We start from the raw sequence: 15714 nt of genomic DNA, 5'->3' as shown, positions 1-15714 counted from the left end.
TGATTGTGAGGTGTACATGTATTTCTTGTTTGGTTTATATGACCTGATGATATGCAAGCAGGGGCATCACATGTGTCCTATGGATACATCCCCCCTTTATTTTCTCAATACCATGTGTCATGCAGAAGAAGCAGCAAATGCCAATTTTAAAGTCTAAGGTTTGACCTGAACATGTTCAGTATCTACCACCTCAATTAATCATAGTTCATTGGAACATACTTGCTAGAACATATTTCTTCTTCATATTCTACAATATATGTCGCAATCTTTGCAAACATTTGATGATTTTCTAGCTGATAGTCTCTGTAACACTTAAGTTTGATCTAACAATGTTTATTTTAAACAAATAACAGTTTATTATTACATAAATGATAATAACAGTGCAATACATTAATTGTCAACAATATCTGGATTGGTAACTAATAAATATTTAATCAAACTATATTTTATAACAAACAATCAAAATGTTTTATAAGAAATAAGAATATAAAAATTGTTAGCACCGAATGATTTCAGCAAGCTGCATATGAAAAGTGTCATTATGATTTCAATTGATAAAAAATATGTATTTTTACTATACATGTATGAAAGAGTCATAGAAATATATGTTTTTTTAATATTATCTAGACTGGTTTATGAAATTGCAACAATGAATAGAATTCTAAAGAATATGGGGAGGGACAATGGATTTTGAAATACATTCCAATTACTCTAGGAATAAAAATCATTTCACTAAACAGAGGGACTCACTCAGAGGAGTACATGACTTTCTTAACTTCAGTGATTGTCATTTGTTGCTGTGTTATAACGTAAGTTTATGATAAAAAAGAAGTTAGGGCAATGAAAACAATATGACATGTACTCCTATAGAACTGGACACATGAAATATATACAAGATATACACGACATATAGTTATAATTAATGGTGCTATTTATGAAAATTAAAAAAATGAATGCTATAAAAAAAGCTATGTGAACAGATGAACATACAAAAATGTAGCTATAAATAAATAAAAAGCTCACAATCTAATTGCTTTTAATTTACAGCATGGATTTCAAGTGATTATAAATAATTACAACAATAATATAGATTTTAATTCCGTAGTTTTGGTATTTTATCTAAATTTACTAAATATAATGTGCAATCAAACTTCTTAAACTATATAAATCTTGATTAAAAAATATTGATATGATTATATGATTACTTTAAAATGAGACAACTATCCATTATAAATATAAAGGAAAAAGATGTGATTAATAACAGGTCAATTTCAGGCCTTCAATATTGAACAAGACAAATAGCAAGCTCTAATTATGTAGTGGAAGTTGGATGTCGAAAAAAATTTACGCAAAAAAGCATTCATTTTAACTGAGAGTGACATAAAAAGAAAGAAAAAGAAGCTTTTCTGTAGGATGTATAAAGTGTAGAGGTTAGTCAGTGCACTCTTTCATTTGACAGTTGGAGAGAGTCAATTGTCCCCCTTGTACCCCAACCAAATCTCACCAAGCTTCAATGTCAGCCACATCTTTGCAATCGGAAACCCGAAAAAGAACAAAAGAATCGAAGTTCTTTGTTAGAGAAGGCGAGAAATGTTTACTGTAATGTTTACTATAGTGACAAAAATTAAAAAGTTAATAGAAACAAACAAAATTACAATTTTCTTCTCAATTACTAAGTGTTTTATTCTAAGAACACTATTTGCATAAGTTTTCAATTTATTTAGTACATAGTTAACAATTAGATATCAAGATGACGAAATTGTTATCTTTCAAGTTGGATGTAGAAAATGCATAACCTCCGATTTAAAAAAATAAAATACCAAGGACGGAAAACATATCAATCCATTAGTTCAATAATTTTCGTGTCTGCCCTTCCATTTTGTGATTCAAGAAAAAATAAAAAAAATGGGTAACAATTGTATCGAAAAGATAAAATCGAGTGCACCTTTTTATGTTAGGGCGTGTTTGAGTTGAATATTTTGTTTTGATATCATACAAAGCAAGAATATTTCATACATCATCTCACTTCAGATTCTATCATTTTTATATATCAAAGCTACAGGTTGACTTTATAACATAAAAAATTCACAGTACTAAAAGATGAAATATATGGGTCAAGTGAAATACCTATCTAATGAATCACAAAAACAAAGGAGGTGTGTTCGAATAGCTATTTTTTTCCTGAAAGTACTTGACGACAGTCTTTCAAGTTGGTTGATGAAAATGATCTTCGAAAAATTATAATTTTTTGTGTGTGATAACTAGGGTTTATAATCTTCAACCACTAAAAAAATCTAGTCTGTGGATAAATTTATCGGTTTCCAAGAGCAAAATCCAATGGCTTCCATTTCTACCATTGTGAAAATGAACTGGCGTAATGGGGAGATAATTTTGACGAAGTAGAATCTTGACTGTTTGTAACTAGTCAGAACAATTTTTGATGATATAGTGAAGGTTTCCCCACTCAAAAATTCTACATGATAGTTTCTATCAACACTTTCTGCAGTGAATGTTAATAAGATCTAGGTCTAATTTATAAACAAATTTAAAAAAAAGGGATTTCAAATTGCTACCTTTTTACCCCATTTTTCAAAAAGAGGAGACCCTTAACACACTACATTTCTGCTAGGCCTCAAAAATTTCTAATCTCAAGTTTTATTTTTGAAAAGAGAATAACTTAAAAACATATACTTTTTTGCATGACCTTAAAATTTTCCAATGTCTTTAATTTCAGTTTCTTGTGATACATCTTTAGAATTCCTTTTCATCGACCAATAGTTTTGAATTCTTTTGATGTCGGTGCTGTTATATGGTTCCCAGGAAATGACTTCTCCCTTTTTGCTGTCACCAATTTTACTTAATGATATCACAGAACTTCCGGTAGATAACAATACCTCAACGTCATTTCCCATGTGAGCTGAAGGCGTCACTTTTAAAACTGTGATCACCTCACCATACTGATATGAGTTTCTCTGACCTATATTTACAATTAAGATATCACCATAGTTACGACCAACCCACAAAGTGTCACCAACGTTTACAATAGAGCATACTTTTATGGACTCTTCTTTCTGACTACCACCAGACACAGAAGACGATACTCTAATCTTAGGTCTGACATCAGTCTTTGGCAAACTACTACAGCTTGATGATCGAGACCCTGGTCTTGGACTTCGTGGTGGGATGATAGGTGGTTTACGATGTGGTCGCAGTGGCACTGGTGGAGGTGTTTCACCCAGTTTAACAGGGGCAGTTTTGATTGTTGGCGTTCTTTTTGGTACTGGTGGTGGTTCACTTTTGTCTGCTTTATCGTCAGATACAATCCATGTGCACTCATTAAGGTCACTATCATTTTCAAAGTCTCCTGATTCCATGACTTGATCACTATTATCTTCATCCTGAACATCATTAAAGTTTGCATTTATATTGAAGTAGCCTGCATTAGGTCTCTTACTTCCACAAATATCTACTGACTTTAATACTGATGATACCATATCTATAGACTCAGAACTACCTGACAAGCTTATGCCAGATATATATTCAGAAACTACAAATCCAGTAGGTGAATAATCGTCCATTACCAAAATGTATGTTGGTAATCTCAAGTCTACGTCAAATTCAATTACAATAGCACTATCGTTTATTAAGCACCATACTCTATCATCATAATAGACAAGTGATTTAACCATTCTGGTCGTATGTAATTCTGTATTTTTAACCAGTCTTTGGACAGGCACATGGTCCTCCACCATACAAGTGGAATTACTAACAACACATATACTGCCACCACAACCAATCCATATTTCATTTCTGGACTGTCCACTTGGTGGAATGTTAGCCATACATGTAGCTGGAGAATTACCAATTGTCAATGTTTTTGTTGTTCTCCATCCACACAGAGCCTCACTTGTGTGTGTTTGTCCACGAAGATTTCGTATTGTAACAGTCTTATTAACTGGTTCAAATACCATTACTTTTCCTGTATCAAGGGTCACATATACTTTTCTGTCCTCCTGAAAAAAATATTTAATAATGTTTACACCTCTAAAAGCTACTACAGACTTCAAGAGTATCCTTAACTACTGTTTTTTTGCTTGTATTTTTATTATGGATTTATTCAATCTGATTAATTAACCACTGTCCCTAAATTGTAGACCAAAGTGAAAATAATGTTTCAATATCCACATAAATCCAATTATTTCTTTTATTTGTTTTTGATCACCTTGTTTTTTTATTTGCCTTTGTTTATATACATAAGGTATCTGTAATATTGTGTATGCTTGGTTTGACTTGTATGATGATGAAAATGTTTGTATATAAAAGCAGACAACTTCATAAGTTGGTAAAAATTGTGTCTGATTTTACATTGTCTCTCTGAGTAATGAAATAGTAAACTAAAATATTACTTCATTGATTCAACTTCCATTGTAAGAACACCATAAACCAACAATTTGCATTGGTGTACAATTTTAAGCTTCATGTCTGGAATACAAAAGATTCTGAAATGGCAAATTTAGTGTAACAGTTGGACTAATTATACTAGAACTGTAATTTTGATGTCATGGCAACAAAATGGAGAATCAAATATAAAGTCACCTGTGATTCTTGTTTTATAAACTGAATACTTGTTGCTATGGCATAAGGTGTTGCAAAAGTACATAAAGGTTTCTTCTCCTTCTTGACAAAGCACTGATGACTGTATGTCTCAATCTTATAGCCCTGAATAATAAGCCAAAATATGCATAATATAGATAAGAGTTAAACACTCAAGATTGTAGTTAACTCCTGCCTCCAACAATATACATTTCAACAATAAAGATTTACAATAAAGTTTTCTTATGTGTTTTCCAAAATTGCTTCCATCCTAAATTTCCAACTCTCAATTCAGATGGGGTATGAGATATGTAGTAAACAAGCATTTTCATCTATATCAAGGGAATATTGAATGAATATAAATTGCATTATCTCTTTGAAATATTAGCCTTCCTTAGCAACAATGTGGCAATTAAGCCATTAAATGGAAATAAAAAAAAAACATAAAAAGATTAGCTATCGCTCACACACCATCTGCAGCAATTAAATATAAAAGATCATAATAGTGTAATATGTGTACCAAATTACAGATTCCTGTAACGTAAAAACTTTCACCTAATGTGAGGGGGGGCGGAGGGGTTCTGATCCAGAAATCCAGCGCTTAAAAACATGAAATGCAGAGGTCCCGAAAATAAGAAACAAGAGTGCACACGCTGAAATGTCTCGCCTTCTATACTAATCATTGATATTATGTTGATAGTCCTAAGTATAAAGCTTTATTACAACTGTCTCATAAACTTAACATTAACCAAGATAACTAAACAAAGACCAATGAACCATGAAAATGAGGTCAAGGTCAGATGAACCATGCCAGGCAGACATGTACAGCTAACAATGCTTCTATACAACATATATAGTTGACCTATTACTTATAGTTTAAGAAAAATAGACCAAAACACAAAAACTTAACACTGTACAATGAACCGTGAAAATGAGGTCACGGTCAAAAGAAACCTGCGCTACTGACATAAAGATCATAAAATATTTCCATACACCAAATATAGTTGACCTATGGCATATAGTATTAGATAAAAAGACCAAAACTCAAAAACTTAACTTTGACCACTGAACCATGAAAATGAGGTCAAGGTCAGATGACATCTGCCCGCTAGACATGTACACCTTACAATCATTCCATACAACAAATATAGTAGACCTATTGCATATAGTATGAAAAAACCAGACCAAAACACAAAAATTTAACTATAACCACTGAACCATGAAAATGAGGTCAAGGTCACATGACATCTGCCCGCTTGACATGTACACCTTACAATCATTCCATACAACAAATATAGTAGACCTATTGCAAATAGTATGAAAAAAACAGACCAAAACACAAAAATTTAACTATAACCACTGAACCATGAAAATGAGGTCAAGGTCAGATGACACCTGCCAGTTGGACATGTACACCTTACAGTCCTTCCATACACCGAATATACTAGCCCTATTGCTTACAGTATCTGAAATATGGACTTGACCACCAAAACTTAACCTTGTTCACTGATCCATGAAATGAGGTTGAGGTCAAGTGAAAACTGTCTGACAGACATGAGGACCTTGCAAGGTACGCACATACCAAATATAGTTATCCTATTACTTATAATAAGAGAGAATTCAACATTACAAAAAATCTGAACTTTTTTTTCAAGTGGTCACTGAACCATGAAAATGAGGTCAAGGACATTGGACATGTGACTGAAGGAAACTTCGTAACATGAGGCATCTATATACAAAGTATGAAGCATCCAGGTCTTCCACCTTCTAAAATATAAAGCTTTTAAGAAGTTAGCTAATGCCGCCGCCGCCAGATCACTATCCCTATGTCAAGTTTCTGCAACAACAGTTGCAGGCTCGACAAAAATTAAGTTCTGACATCCTGAAATTTGAGAAAAAAAATCCCAGATCCCAAAAAGGATCAATCCCTAAATCCCAAGCTTAAAAACACCCGATGACTTCCCTTAAAGGTCCTGCCCCCACTCTAAAGTGGAAAGAACAAACAGACCTAAAAACACAAAGCCTCAATCCCACTTTAATATCAGATTCACAAAGTGAGGTACAACCAAATTTCAGCCTACTGGGAATTATCTTATTGAGGACATTGACCTTTGATCTCTAAAATTGAATTTCAGTATCATTTTTTTCATACATATAAACCATGTTAACTTTATACCTTTATATCCAACCAGATAACTCTTTCTCTAACTGCCAGATTAATTGTCAACAGGCAGATCACATGATCTTGTTACCTTAGATACCTACCTCAGTACCTATCCAGATATCTTTGTCCACCTGACACATACAGGTCACCCTGCTGCCAGGTAAAGTATCACCAGATGGAACACAACCATTATTATCTTTAGTAGTATATTTATCAAGTGTAGTATACTTTCTACCATCTTCAGATCCTTCCCACAACCATATAGTTTCTGCTTTTCTAGACTGTAATTTTAAAAAGTTTATAAATTATAGAAGATATATTAGAATTTCCAAAATTCATCCATGAAATTAAGTTCTTTAAATTAGTTTCAATATTTTTTGAGATTTCTCAATCAAAACTTAAGTAAAGGTTCATGTTATTTTGTTCCTACAGAATTATAAAATAGTATGTGCATATTTGAGAAACAGTAAGTACTTTTTACGTCTACATTTGACCCTGAGCTTGAAAATAACCCATAGGAAATCTAAGCAATACCTATAAACGTTAACTTTTTACATTGTGGCTTAGATGGAGAGTTGTACCATTGGCACTCATACCACATCTTCTTATTCATATAAGCATGCTTCCACAATATAACTCAGATATTTTGTCAGAGGAATTATACATACATCAGAAGTGAATGATATACAGTCAATTGGTCCATCTTTCAATAAACATGGTAACTTAAAAGTCTTCTTTAATGATATAAACTGAATTGATCTCATCCACAAATCTGAAACAATATCTTCAGCAGACGGCCTCTTGTCAGCTGACCTGGCCCAACAATCCCTCATTAACTGTTCTACAGAGGGGAATCCTGGGTCAACGTTGTAATCCTGTAGAAAAAAGATATAAGAGGTTGAGAAAATATGATATCATATACTGTTACATTAATTAAACATACTGCTTTGAATTCACCTTATTGTCATTTGTCCGCCATTACTGGATATCAAACGTGATCCCGTAAAATTTTTACGAAATAATACAAAATATCTGACACCACAAAGGAAAAGTTATTGTTGTATGCACCAATAGTTCAAGCTGGACAGATTCTCTTGCCAGCCGGGAATAGCCATAAGGAGTACAAGTGTCCTGGTAGATTTAACTGCACTAAAATAAACACATAAATTCAGCCAAAATTTTATCAAAACTAGCCTATTTTTGCTTAAAATCTGCAAAATAATGATTTGATACCATTTTCATTTTCCTATTATTTACAGGACCTAACAAGACCTTCTGCTTTTTTTTTTAATGACCTGACATTAAGTACATTCTATTCTTAATCTTATCTTAATTTGAAATCAGTTTTTCTATTATTTGAAAGTGTAATTGTTTGCATTTGTGTACCAAATTTACCTGTAGACATGGTCTTTTTGACTGAGTTTTCATTGCTGTAGAAATTTGTGCAAAATTTTTATATTCTTCAAAAGGTCTCCTTCCCGACAGCACCTCATAAATCACCATGGAGAAGGAAAATATGTCCACCTGTTAATGACAAATAAAATAAATAGTTTGTCTGCTGATAACTGATTGATTAATGGCTGTTTAACATCAATAAAAAATTACAAGATACCTGATACATGTTCTGGATGACACTATATTAATGCCACATGTTTTACAAGAGGTAGCCATTAAAAGTAAGATAAACAGTGCTGGCTCACAAGGTAACATTACATTATACTGGGGATTCAGTTATTTTCGTGGGGACCAATTTTCGTGGATTAAGGAAAACTTACATGTTGGTGAATATCTTATTTCATGGTTTTGCCATAGTGTGTATACAAGTGGAAAGGAAATTTGTAATTCATTGAATATTTAAGTACTTGGTTTGTCTGTACCCACAAAATCCATGAAAAATTGGTATCCAACGAATAATAATGAATTGTACAGTACAGTAAGATTTATCCCCATGATCACCCACACAAGTTTGGCATATCACCTTTCCCAGACACATTATAATGACAGGGAGTCTTGGCTCTTATTCATATATAAAACATCCTTGCTGAATATATTTAATGCAGCCAATATTAATTTCAAGTCCTTAGTTTGATCCATACCAGGACAAATCATATGATCTCACACACTTGAGGGGAACATGTTATTGTGAGTTCATTGAAGTGATTCACTTTCATAGTAAAGTAGATGAAAATTAATGCCCCTTATAGAAGTGAAATATTTTTTTTAATTGAGGACATAGCTGTATTTCCTCCTAATCATAATTTCCATAAACATATATACATTGTATTACAAATGTATTATAAATATGGAAAAATATCAGATTTCTTTTTCCCCTTTATATTTATTGAATGAATTGATAAAGACATTAAAGGCATTAAAGATACACTACAGGACTACATTTTTAAAACAATCTTCCAGAAAAAAACTGCTTTAGATTAAAAGAAAAATAAAACCAGTAAAGTAAAACTTCATTGCCTAGCATAGATAAAGATATTTCATTAATATCTTGATTCTATACTTAATGTTTTATTAATTTAGTCATAGCCCTGGCCTTATGTACTTTAAAAAGTTGTATGTACCTTTTCATCATAAGATTGCCCCTCAATTATTTCTGGTGCCTGATACCCTGGTGTTCCTACTAGTCCAACTGTACCTCCAGAAGAACAAAATCTAGATATACCATAGTCAGACAGTTTGACATTGACAGGAGAATTCAATTCAAGGGAGAAAACTAATATATTGTCTGATTTTAAATCTCTGTATATAATTCCATTTTTGTGAAGATAACCAAGGCCACTTGCAATCTGAAATGAGAGTAAATGAGGTATGTTAATATCGCAAAAAGCATTTTTCATGTAGAGGTTATAAAAAAATAACTATCAAAACAAGTGAAACTGTGAGCTACTGTTCATGGTTATACCCCTGCCCAAATACTTGACCGTAAACAGGAAGTTGTTGAGTGATGAATCTTAAAACACATCATAAGGTACAGCTGACTTATATAAACCCTAAAACCAAATTTCAGAAATCCTTGTAATGTAGTTCATGAGAAAATTGCGACAAAAAATATTCATGGTACGGACGGATGTACAGATGTATGGATGGATGGACAGAGGGAAAACAGTATACCTCCACTTTTTGGAAGAGGGGGTATAACAATTACTCACAATAAAATGATGCATCCTTTTGTTTTGTCTCTATATTCACTGGTTAGTCTATCATTTGTTTTTTGTTGTTTTTTTTTTCTCCCCTCAAATATGACATTAACACAAACTTTGATAGTTTGAAATTTATTAACTACTTTCAAGATTCCTCAGTTAAAGTATGCTATTGCCTTTTAGTTAATTCCATAAATCATTCCACAGTCCATTTGTGCATCGGTATTAAAGTTAAGACACAAAGTCAATTTATATCATTGAGAAATATACCTGAAACAACATTTTATAAGTAACTTCTTTCTCAAACACAGCAGGGAAGATTTTATCCTTGTCTCTGTATTTGTTGAATGGTTCCCTGTTTACTATAGCCTTATCAATACTGGTCCTAAAGTTCCCAAGGGGAGCAAACTCTAGACACATCAACAGGCTTGGTCTGATTGATATACCAAGGAAGGAAACAATGTAGGGATAGTTTAGTTTACTGGTTACCAGGACTTCTTGTCTCATCTCCATAAAAGCTCTCCATGCCTGAAAATAGTAATTATTGTAAATTAAGAAAAATGCAAATTCAGGAAAATCTTAATACAGATATATTCATATCATGTCAGAATGTACATTCTTATTATTGTGATACTAAACTCAGCATTATTTCCAGTAATAAAAATCTCACAGTAATTTCAGATTAAGAGTTTAATATTCTTGATGTAAACAATCCTGCATGTATGGTTCCTAATACTCATGTTTGCCTTCACAGTAAGTAAGAAAAGATTCCATTTAATGTGTACCAATGCAGCAGAGTGAACATGCTGTTGAAGCCTTTACCTATAGTTCACATCTTAGTGATTTGTTTCCTGTGAAAAGTTGTTGCAATCCTATCACATCTTTTAATTTTCATAACCTAGATATGCAGTTATTCTAATTTTTCCACCCTGTTAGATGTTCTTGATGTAACAAATAATTGTTAACCAAATCACAGTCATATATATGTTATTCCCATGCATATTTAGTTGACTTACTTTGATACTATTAGTTTCATCAACATCAATGGTATAAGCGGAGTAGTTTTTGTAAATATCATCTTGTTCTTCGTTATCTTCAGCTTTTTCTCCCCCTGTGTGGTAACTACTGTCTAGACTACTCAGTTGGAAGCCAGCATACGGTGCTCCGTGATATAACTTCACAGCCACATCAATGTCACCATAATGTCCTTTAAGAACTTTACCTGCGACACCAACACCTAGCAGATTGTCCTCTTCAACCGACAGTTTTGTAATGTCTATAATAAACTTTTTAGGAATTTCATGCATGAGTAATTCTGGGACTAATTGCACCAGAGGTATTTTTAGATTTTTTGGACATGTGATGGTATCAGATGACATGATGAGCCTAGCACAGTGCTCTACTGAGAAATGGTCAAGACCCTTAGGTAATGAATGGATCGTGTCATAACAATCTGGACACATGGCATATCTCTGGACTCTAGGCTGACCATATTCATCCCACTCCATTAAACCTAACAAAAATATAAGTTATAACTCTATCAATACTAAAATAAACTGTAATTTCCCTGAAGATGAACATTTTTTTTTAATTAATAGATAAAATAAATAAATATCCTTCAAATCTGTGACTAGAACACACATATATATATATATATATATATATATATGATAACAAAAAAAATTGAAAATATTAACTATAATGACCCCTTTCAAGGATCCTTGTCATATAACTCATTGAACGTTTCTCTTCTTTATATTGTGTGGATAATGTGGAAAGTTTCAAATATTTGAGGGGAACACCCCTTTTTGAGTTTATTTAGTGATAGCATAACTATTCTCATATATCTACTACTTCATTTTTCCTCTTAATCTGAGGATCTGTGAATAAACTACACAGAGAACAATAGCTTTTGTATATATACAATGCGACAAGTAAACTAACAGAAGTTGAAATACCTTGACCAAGAGATTGTGATTCTGTGGAAGGTTTCATTACTTTTGCAATAAATGGTATAAATTAATGTTTATCAAGTGTTATACAAACCTGGGTAATGATCATTGAGCAAGTCATCGATCTCATCTACAACAATCCCCATGATGGAGTAATCTCCCTTTGTTGATTGTACTGTTATCAAAACACCTCTGTGTGGAGCCATGCCATGACCTTGTGGAACAATGGTGGCCTCCACAAGTAAACACCCAGAGTCATGTCCTAGATACAAACCATCTTCCCAATAAATCATATCTTTCTTTACGATTTGTAATCCACTGTGAAATAAAATAATACAAATCAATAAAAGTAAAGCTACAATTAAATAAAATCATCTTTAACTGTAGGGAAAAACTCTCCTTGCTATAAATTTATAGAGACCTTTGGTGAAGGTGACAGAGTTTGTTGTTTTTCTTTATGAACAACAAATGTCATGAAAATATTTATTTGGTACTTGCATTTTTTTTTTGTATACATTTTAATGTTTTTAATGTTTGTGTGTTGTTGGTCTTTTTTGTTTAGTTTTAAGATTTTAAGATTCATCCATTGATGTTTGTTGTAATGTAACACTGACTTGTTATATGATCTATAAGTAATGTTGCTCATCTTGAATTTTAAAGTTTCTAAAATTGTTCTTTTTGAAGGTGAACTTATTTAAAAGAAAAACAGTTTTTTTTTTATATCAATGCCTTCTGTCTTTGTGAAAAAATTAATAATTTGATTAATTCTCGGCTTGTTTTTTTTTTTTGACCTTTCAATACAAATGTATGGAACACAATAATTTACTTTCTACATGCACAACACATTTTATGTAAATATTTAAAGAATCAAATACATACCTGGATGCTGAGCTCTGTCTTTCCAACATTTTATGGAACTTTGCAGGTGTTACAGATGAAGTCAGCGATTTACTTAGAATCCAGTCTGATGTTAGTAGTTCTATTCTATACATCAACCGTGACAAAAGACGACTCCAGAATCCAGAGGGAATGAATGCCATCTTGTAAAGTCGGATAACCTTTAACCCTAATTCATCAGATCGGTTCAGATCAATGGCTGGGTACTTGGATAACTGGGAGGGTATAAATAATCTAAAAAAAGAACCATTTGCCGATGAATGATTAATAAAAATTCAATGGAATAATTACTCTGAATTTAAAAAAAAACAAGAATGTGTCCAAAGTACACGGATGCCCCACTCGCACTATCATTTTCCATGTTCAATGGACCGTGAAAATGGATTAAAAATATAATTAGGCATTAAAATTAGAAAGATCATATCATAGGGAACATTTGTACTAAGTTTCAAGTTGATTGGACTTCAACTTCATCAAAAACTACCTTGACCAAAAACTAACCTGAAACTCGCACTTTCATTTTCTATGTTCAGTGGGCCGTGAAATTGGGGTCAAAAGTTTAATTTGTCTTTAAAATTAGAAAGATCATATCATAAGGAACATATGTACTAAGTTTCAAGTTGATTGGACTTCAGCTTCATCAAAAACTACCTTGACCAAAAACTTTAACCTGAAGAGGGACAGACGGACGAACGAACGGACGAACGGACGTACAGACCAGAAAACATAACGCCCCTCTACTATCATAGGTGGGGCATAAAAATATGTATAACTCAGCTGAAAAAGAGTGAGTTTCTCTTTTAGTCTTGTTATTTTATCACTCAATGAAGGTCATAACATGCTTTTCCACTTTTGGAGGTTGACATGTATGATGTACTGAACAGGAAACAGTTTTCTAAGTAATGGAAAAATAATTCTTCATTAATTCAATAACATATTATTTCTTTAAAACTTACTTCCCACCAAAATCCACACTAAGAGCAATTTCAAATCGTTCCATTAACTGTATATACTGGTCTACGTAATCATCGGGGAATCGTGTATCCTCACTGAATATCCTCCTTACTTCAACCTTACTTATTTTCCCTCCTCTCACATTAGGATCATGTACCTATATAATAGCAAAAGATAAAGTCATATTAGCAGGTGATTTTAAAATAATAAAATTGACTCACAATTTTTCTTCAGGATGTTAAGAATCCAAAATCTGGAATATTTCATTTTATTTCAATAAAAGTAATCAACTCTATTCATTTAGATTTGAAAGTGGGTCATTTTATTCTGAGATTCTTTCAACATCTGACAGTAATGTATAATTAATTCATGCAAACTTTGATCCATGTAAAATAATTTTTAAATTACTTACTACATGTAGGAGGACTTTGGACAGGACATCACACAGCCATGTTGGATCCAGAAAGTACAAATTATTTAATCCTTTCAGTTGATCATTAAAATGCAGGATTGTCCCATTCTCTGTTAAAAACTTTGTTACTGGAATAAATAAATAAAAAAATTATCTAAATAACACATAATATATCTATTTTTTTCGGTTAATAGTGTGTGTATTGTTCATAGATTTTCTATTAACAGAAAATTTCAATAAAAGCTGAAGTTGCAGATATAAAATGAGTTGCCTCATCATCATTTTTCAAACTTTTTCTTATATTCAACATAATATACGTTACCAGTTACACATATAAAAAATTTGCCAGTATCAGAAATACATCACTTTCTTTACACATAAATCTTAATCTCTAAGGTAAACCCACCTTGACGAATTTCTTCAGCTGAATCGAGATCATTGTTTGGTACTTTGTTTATAATCTCAAGGAACTCATCATGTTCTAAAAATGGTTGTCTTTTTTCATCCAATTTATTTTTCAAACTTTCCTGCATGGCCGTCTCTAAATGAAGGTAACTCTTTGGAATACTCCTACCCAGTAGTTTGTTTGGTCTGTTGTTAGGATCTGGTACCCTTGTGGCAAGGTCATACAACTTTTCTTTAAGTTCCGATATACCTGGGAGAGAAACAAAAATCAAAAATATTCTATTTTCAAATGTATTCACAATTATTTTATACTGGAAAATGTTCTTAAAGACCTACAATAAAATTGAGAATGAAAATGGGTTTCTATGGATTCATTTATTTTCGTGGGTACTAATTTTCGTTGGTTGAGGAAAACTTGCATACTCATGAAAATTCAATTCCGAGGTTTTGACAAAATCAGCATACATATTCCTGTAGACAATTTGTAATTCATTGAACATTTATATTTGTGGTTCCCCTGAACCCATGAAATCCAGGAAAATTAGTATCCAATGAATATTAATGAATCCACAGTATATATCACGGAGAAAACCACCTGACCAAAGAGCAGATAGCAGCCAAAGGCCACCAAGTCTTTTGATTTGTTTTGGTAGTACTAGTTACATTGCTGTCTCATTAAGTTATTGCCCAGATCTCCTTTTATCTATAAAACAATTTTTCAAACATATTTGACATTTTTTTTCTTCAATAAGCTATATAGCAGATATTCCTGTCAACTTTTAGAATTAAGTTGAAAATAAACAAGTAAAAAGACAGATCCATTAGACACATTGCAGCTCATTAATTTGAAAACATACTGATGAACAGACAGCTGAACAAACAGATGGATGGAAAAAGTAATTGCAATAAACCCCAAATTTAAGAGAGGGGTATAACAAAAGAAACATACCTTCTTTTGTTGTACAAGACACTGGTATAAAACTGTCAGTATCTAGTCTAGATGATAAACCACTGGCCCGGTCTCCTTCTGGTCCATAACGGTCCAGTAATAACTGTTTTATCCTCAAGACATCTTGTTGTTTGGTTGGTAAGGTGTTTCTGTCTAAGAATGTGGCAACTAACAAGATACTGGCATTGGGCATTCTTGCCTAATAATACAATAAAGAAACAAGTGAAAGGAAA

At 32.5% G+C, this 15714-nt stretch overlaps 1 protein-coding gene across 7 annotated transcripts in view; it reads right to left on the bottom strand.

Moving 5' to 3' along the window:
• Positions 1–317: 317 nt before the first annotated feature.
• The window catches only part of LOC143071131 (leucine-rich repeat serine/threonine-protein kinase 1-like), a 60027-nt gene continuing 44630 nt past the window's right edge, over positions 318–15714 (bottom strand). For all 7 annotated transcript variants that reach the window (XM_076245260.1, XM_076245262.1, XM_076245255.1 and 4 more), the window contains 14 exons: positions 15482–15680; positions 14534–14782; positions 14128–14255; positions 13718–13872; positions 12744–12995; positions 11959–12182; positions 10929–11425; positions 10183–10440; positions 9334–9558; positions 8153–8281; positions 7426–7632; positions 6859–7038; positions 4597–4719; positions 318–4013 (listed from right to left, as the gene is read on the bottom strand). In XM_076245260.1, coding sequence (XP_076101375.1) covers positions 2706–4013; positions 4597–4719; positions 6859–7038; positions 7426–7632; positions 8153–8281; positions 9334–9558; positions 10183–10440; positions 10929–11425; positions 11959–12182; positions 12744–12995; positions 13718–13872; positions 14128–14255; positions 14534–14782; positions 15482–15680 — 4134 coding nt within the window. In that variant the 3' untranslated portion in view covers positions 318–2705. The remainder of the gene's footprint in view (positions 4014–4596; positions 4720–6858; positions 7039–7425; positions 7633–8152; positions 8282–9333; positions 9559–10182; positions 10441–10928; positions 11426–11958; positions 12183–12743; positions 12996–13717; positions 13873–14127; positions 14256–14533; positions 14783–15481; positions 15681–15714) is intronic.

The sequence above is a fragment of the Mytilus galloprovincialis genome, chromosome 4 (assembly GCF_965363235.1).
Source record: "Mytilus galloprovincialis chromosome 4, xbMytGall1.hap1.1, whole genome shotgun sequence".
Taxonomy (NCBI): Eukaryota; Metazoa; Mollusca; class Bivalvia; order Mytilida; family Mytilidae; genus Mytilus; species Mytilus galloprovincialis.
The sequence above is the reverse complement of the archived record's forward strand: the minus strand, read 5'-3'. Positions and strand labels throughout refer to the sequence as shown.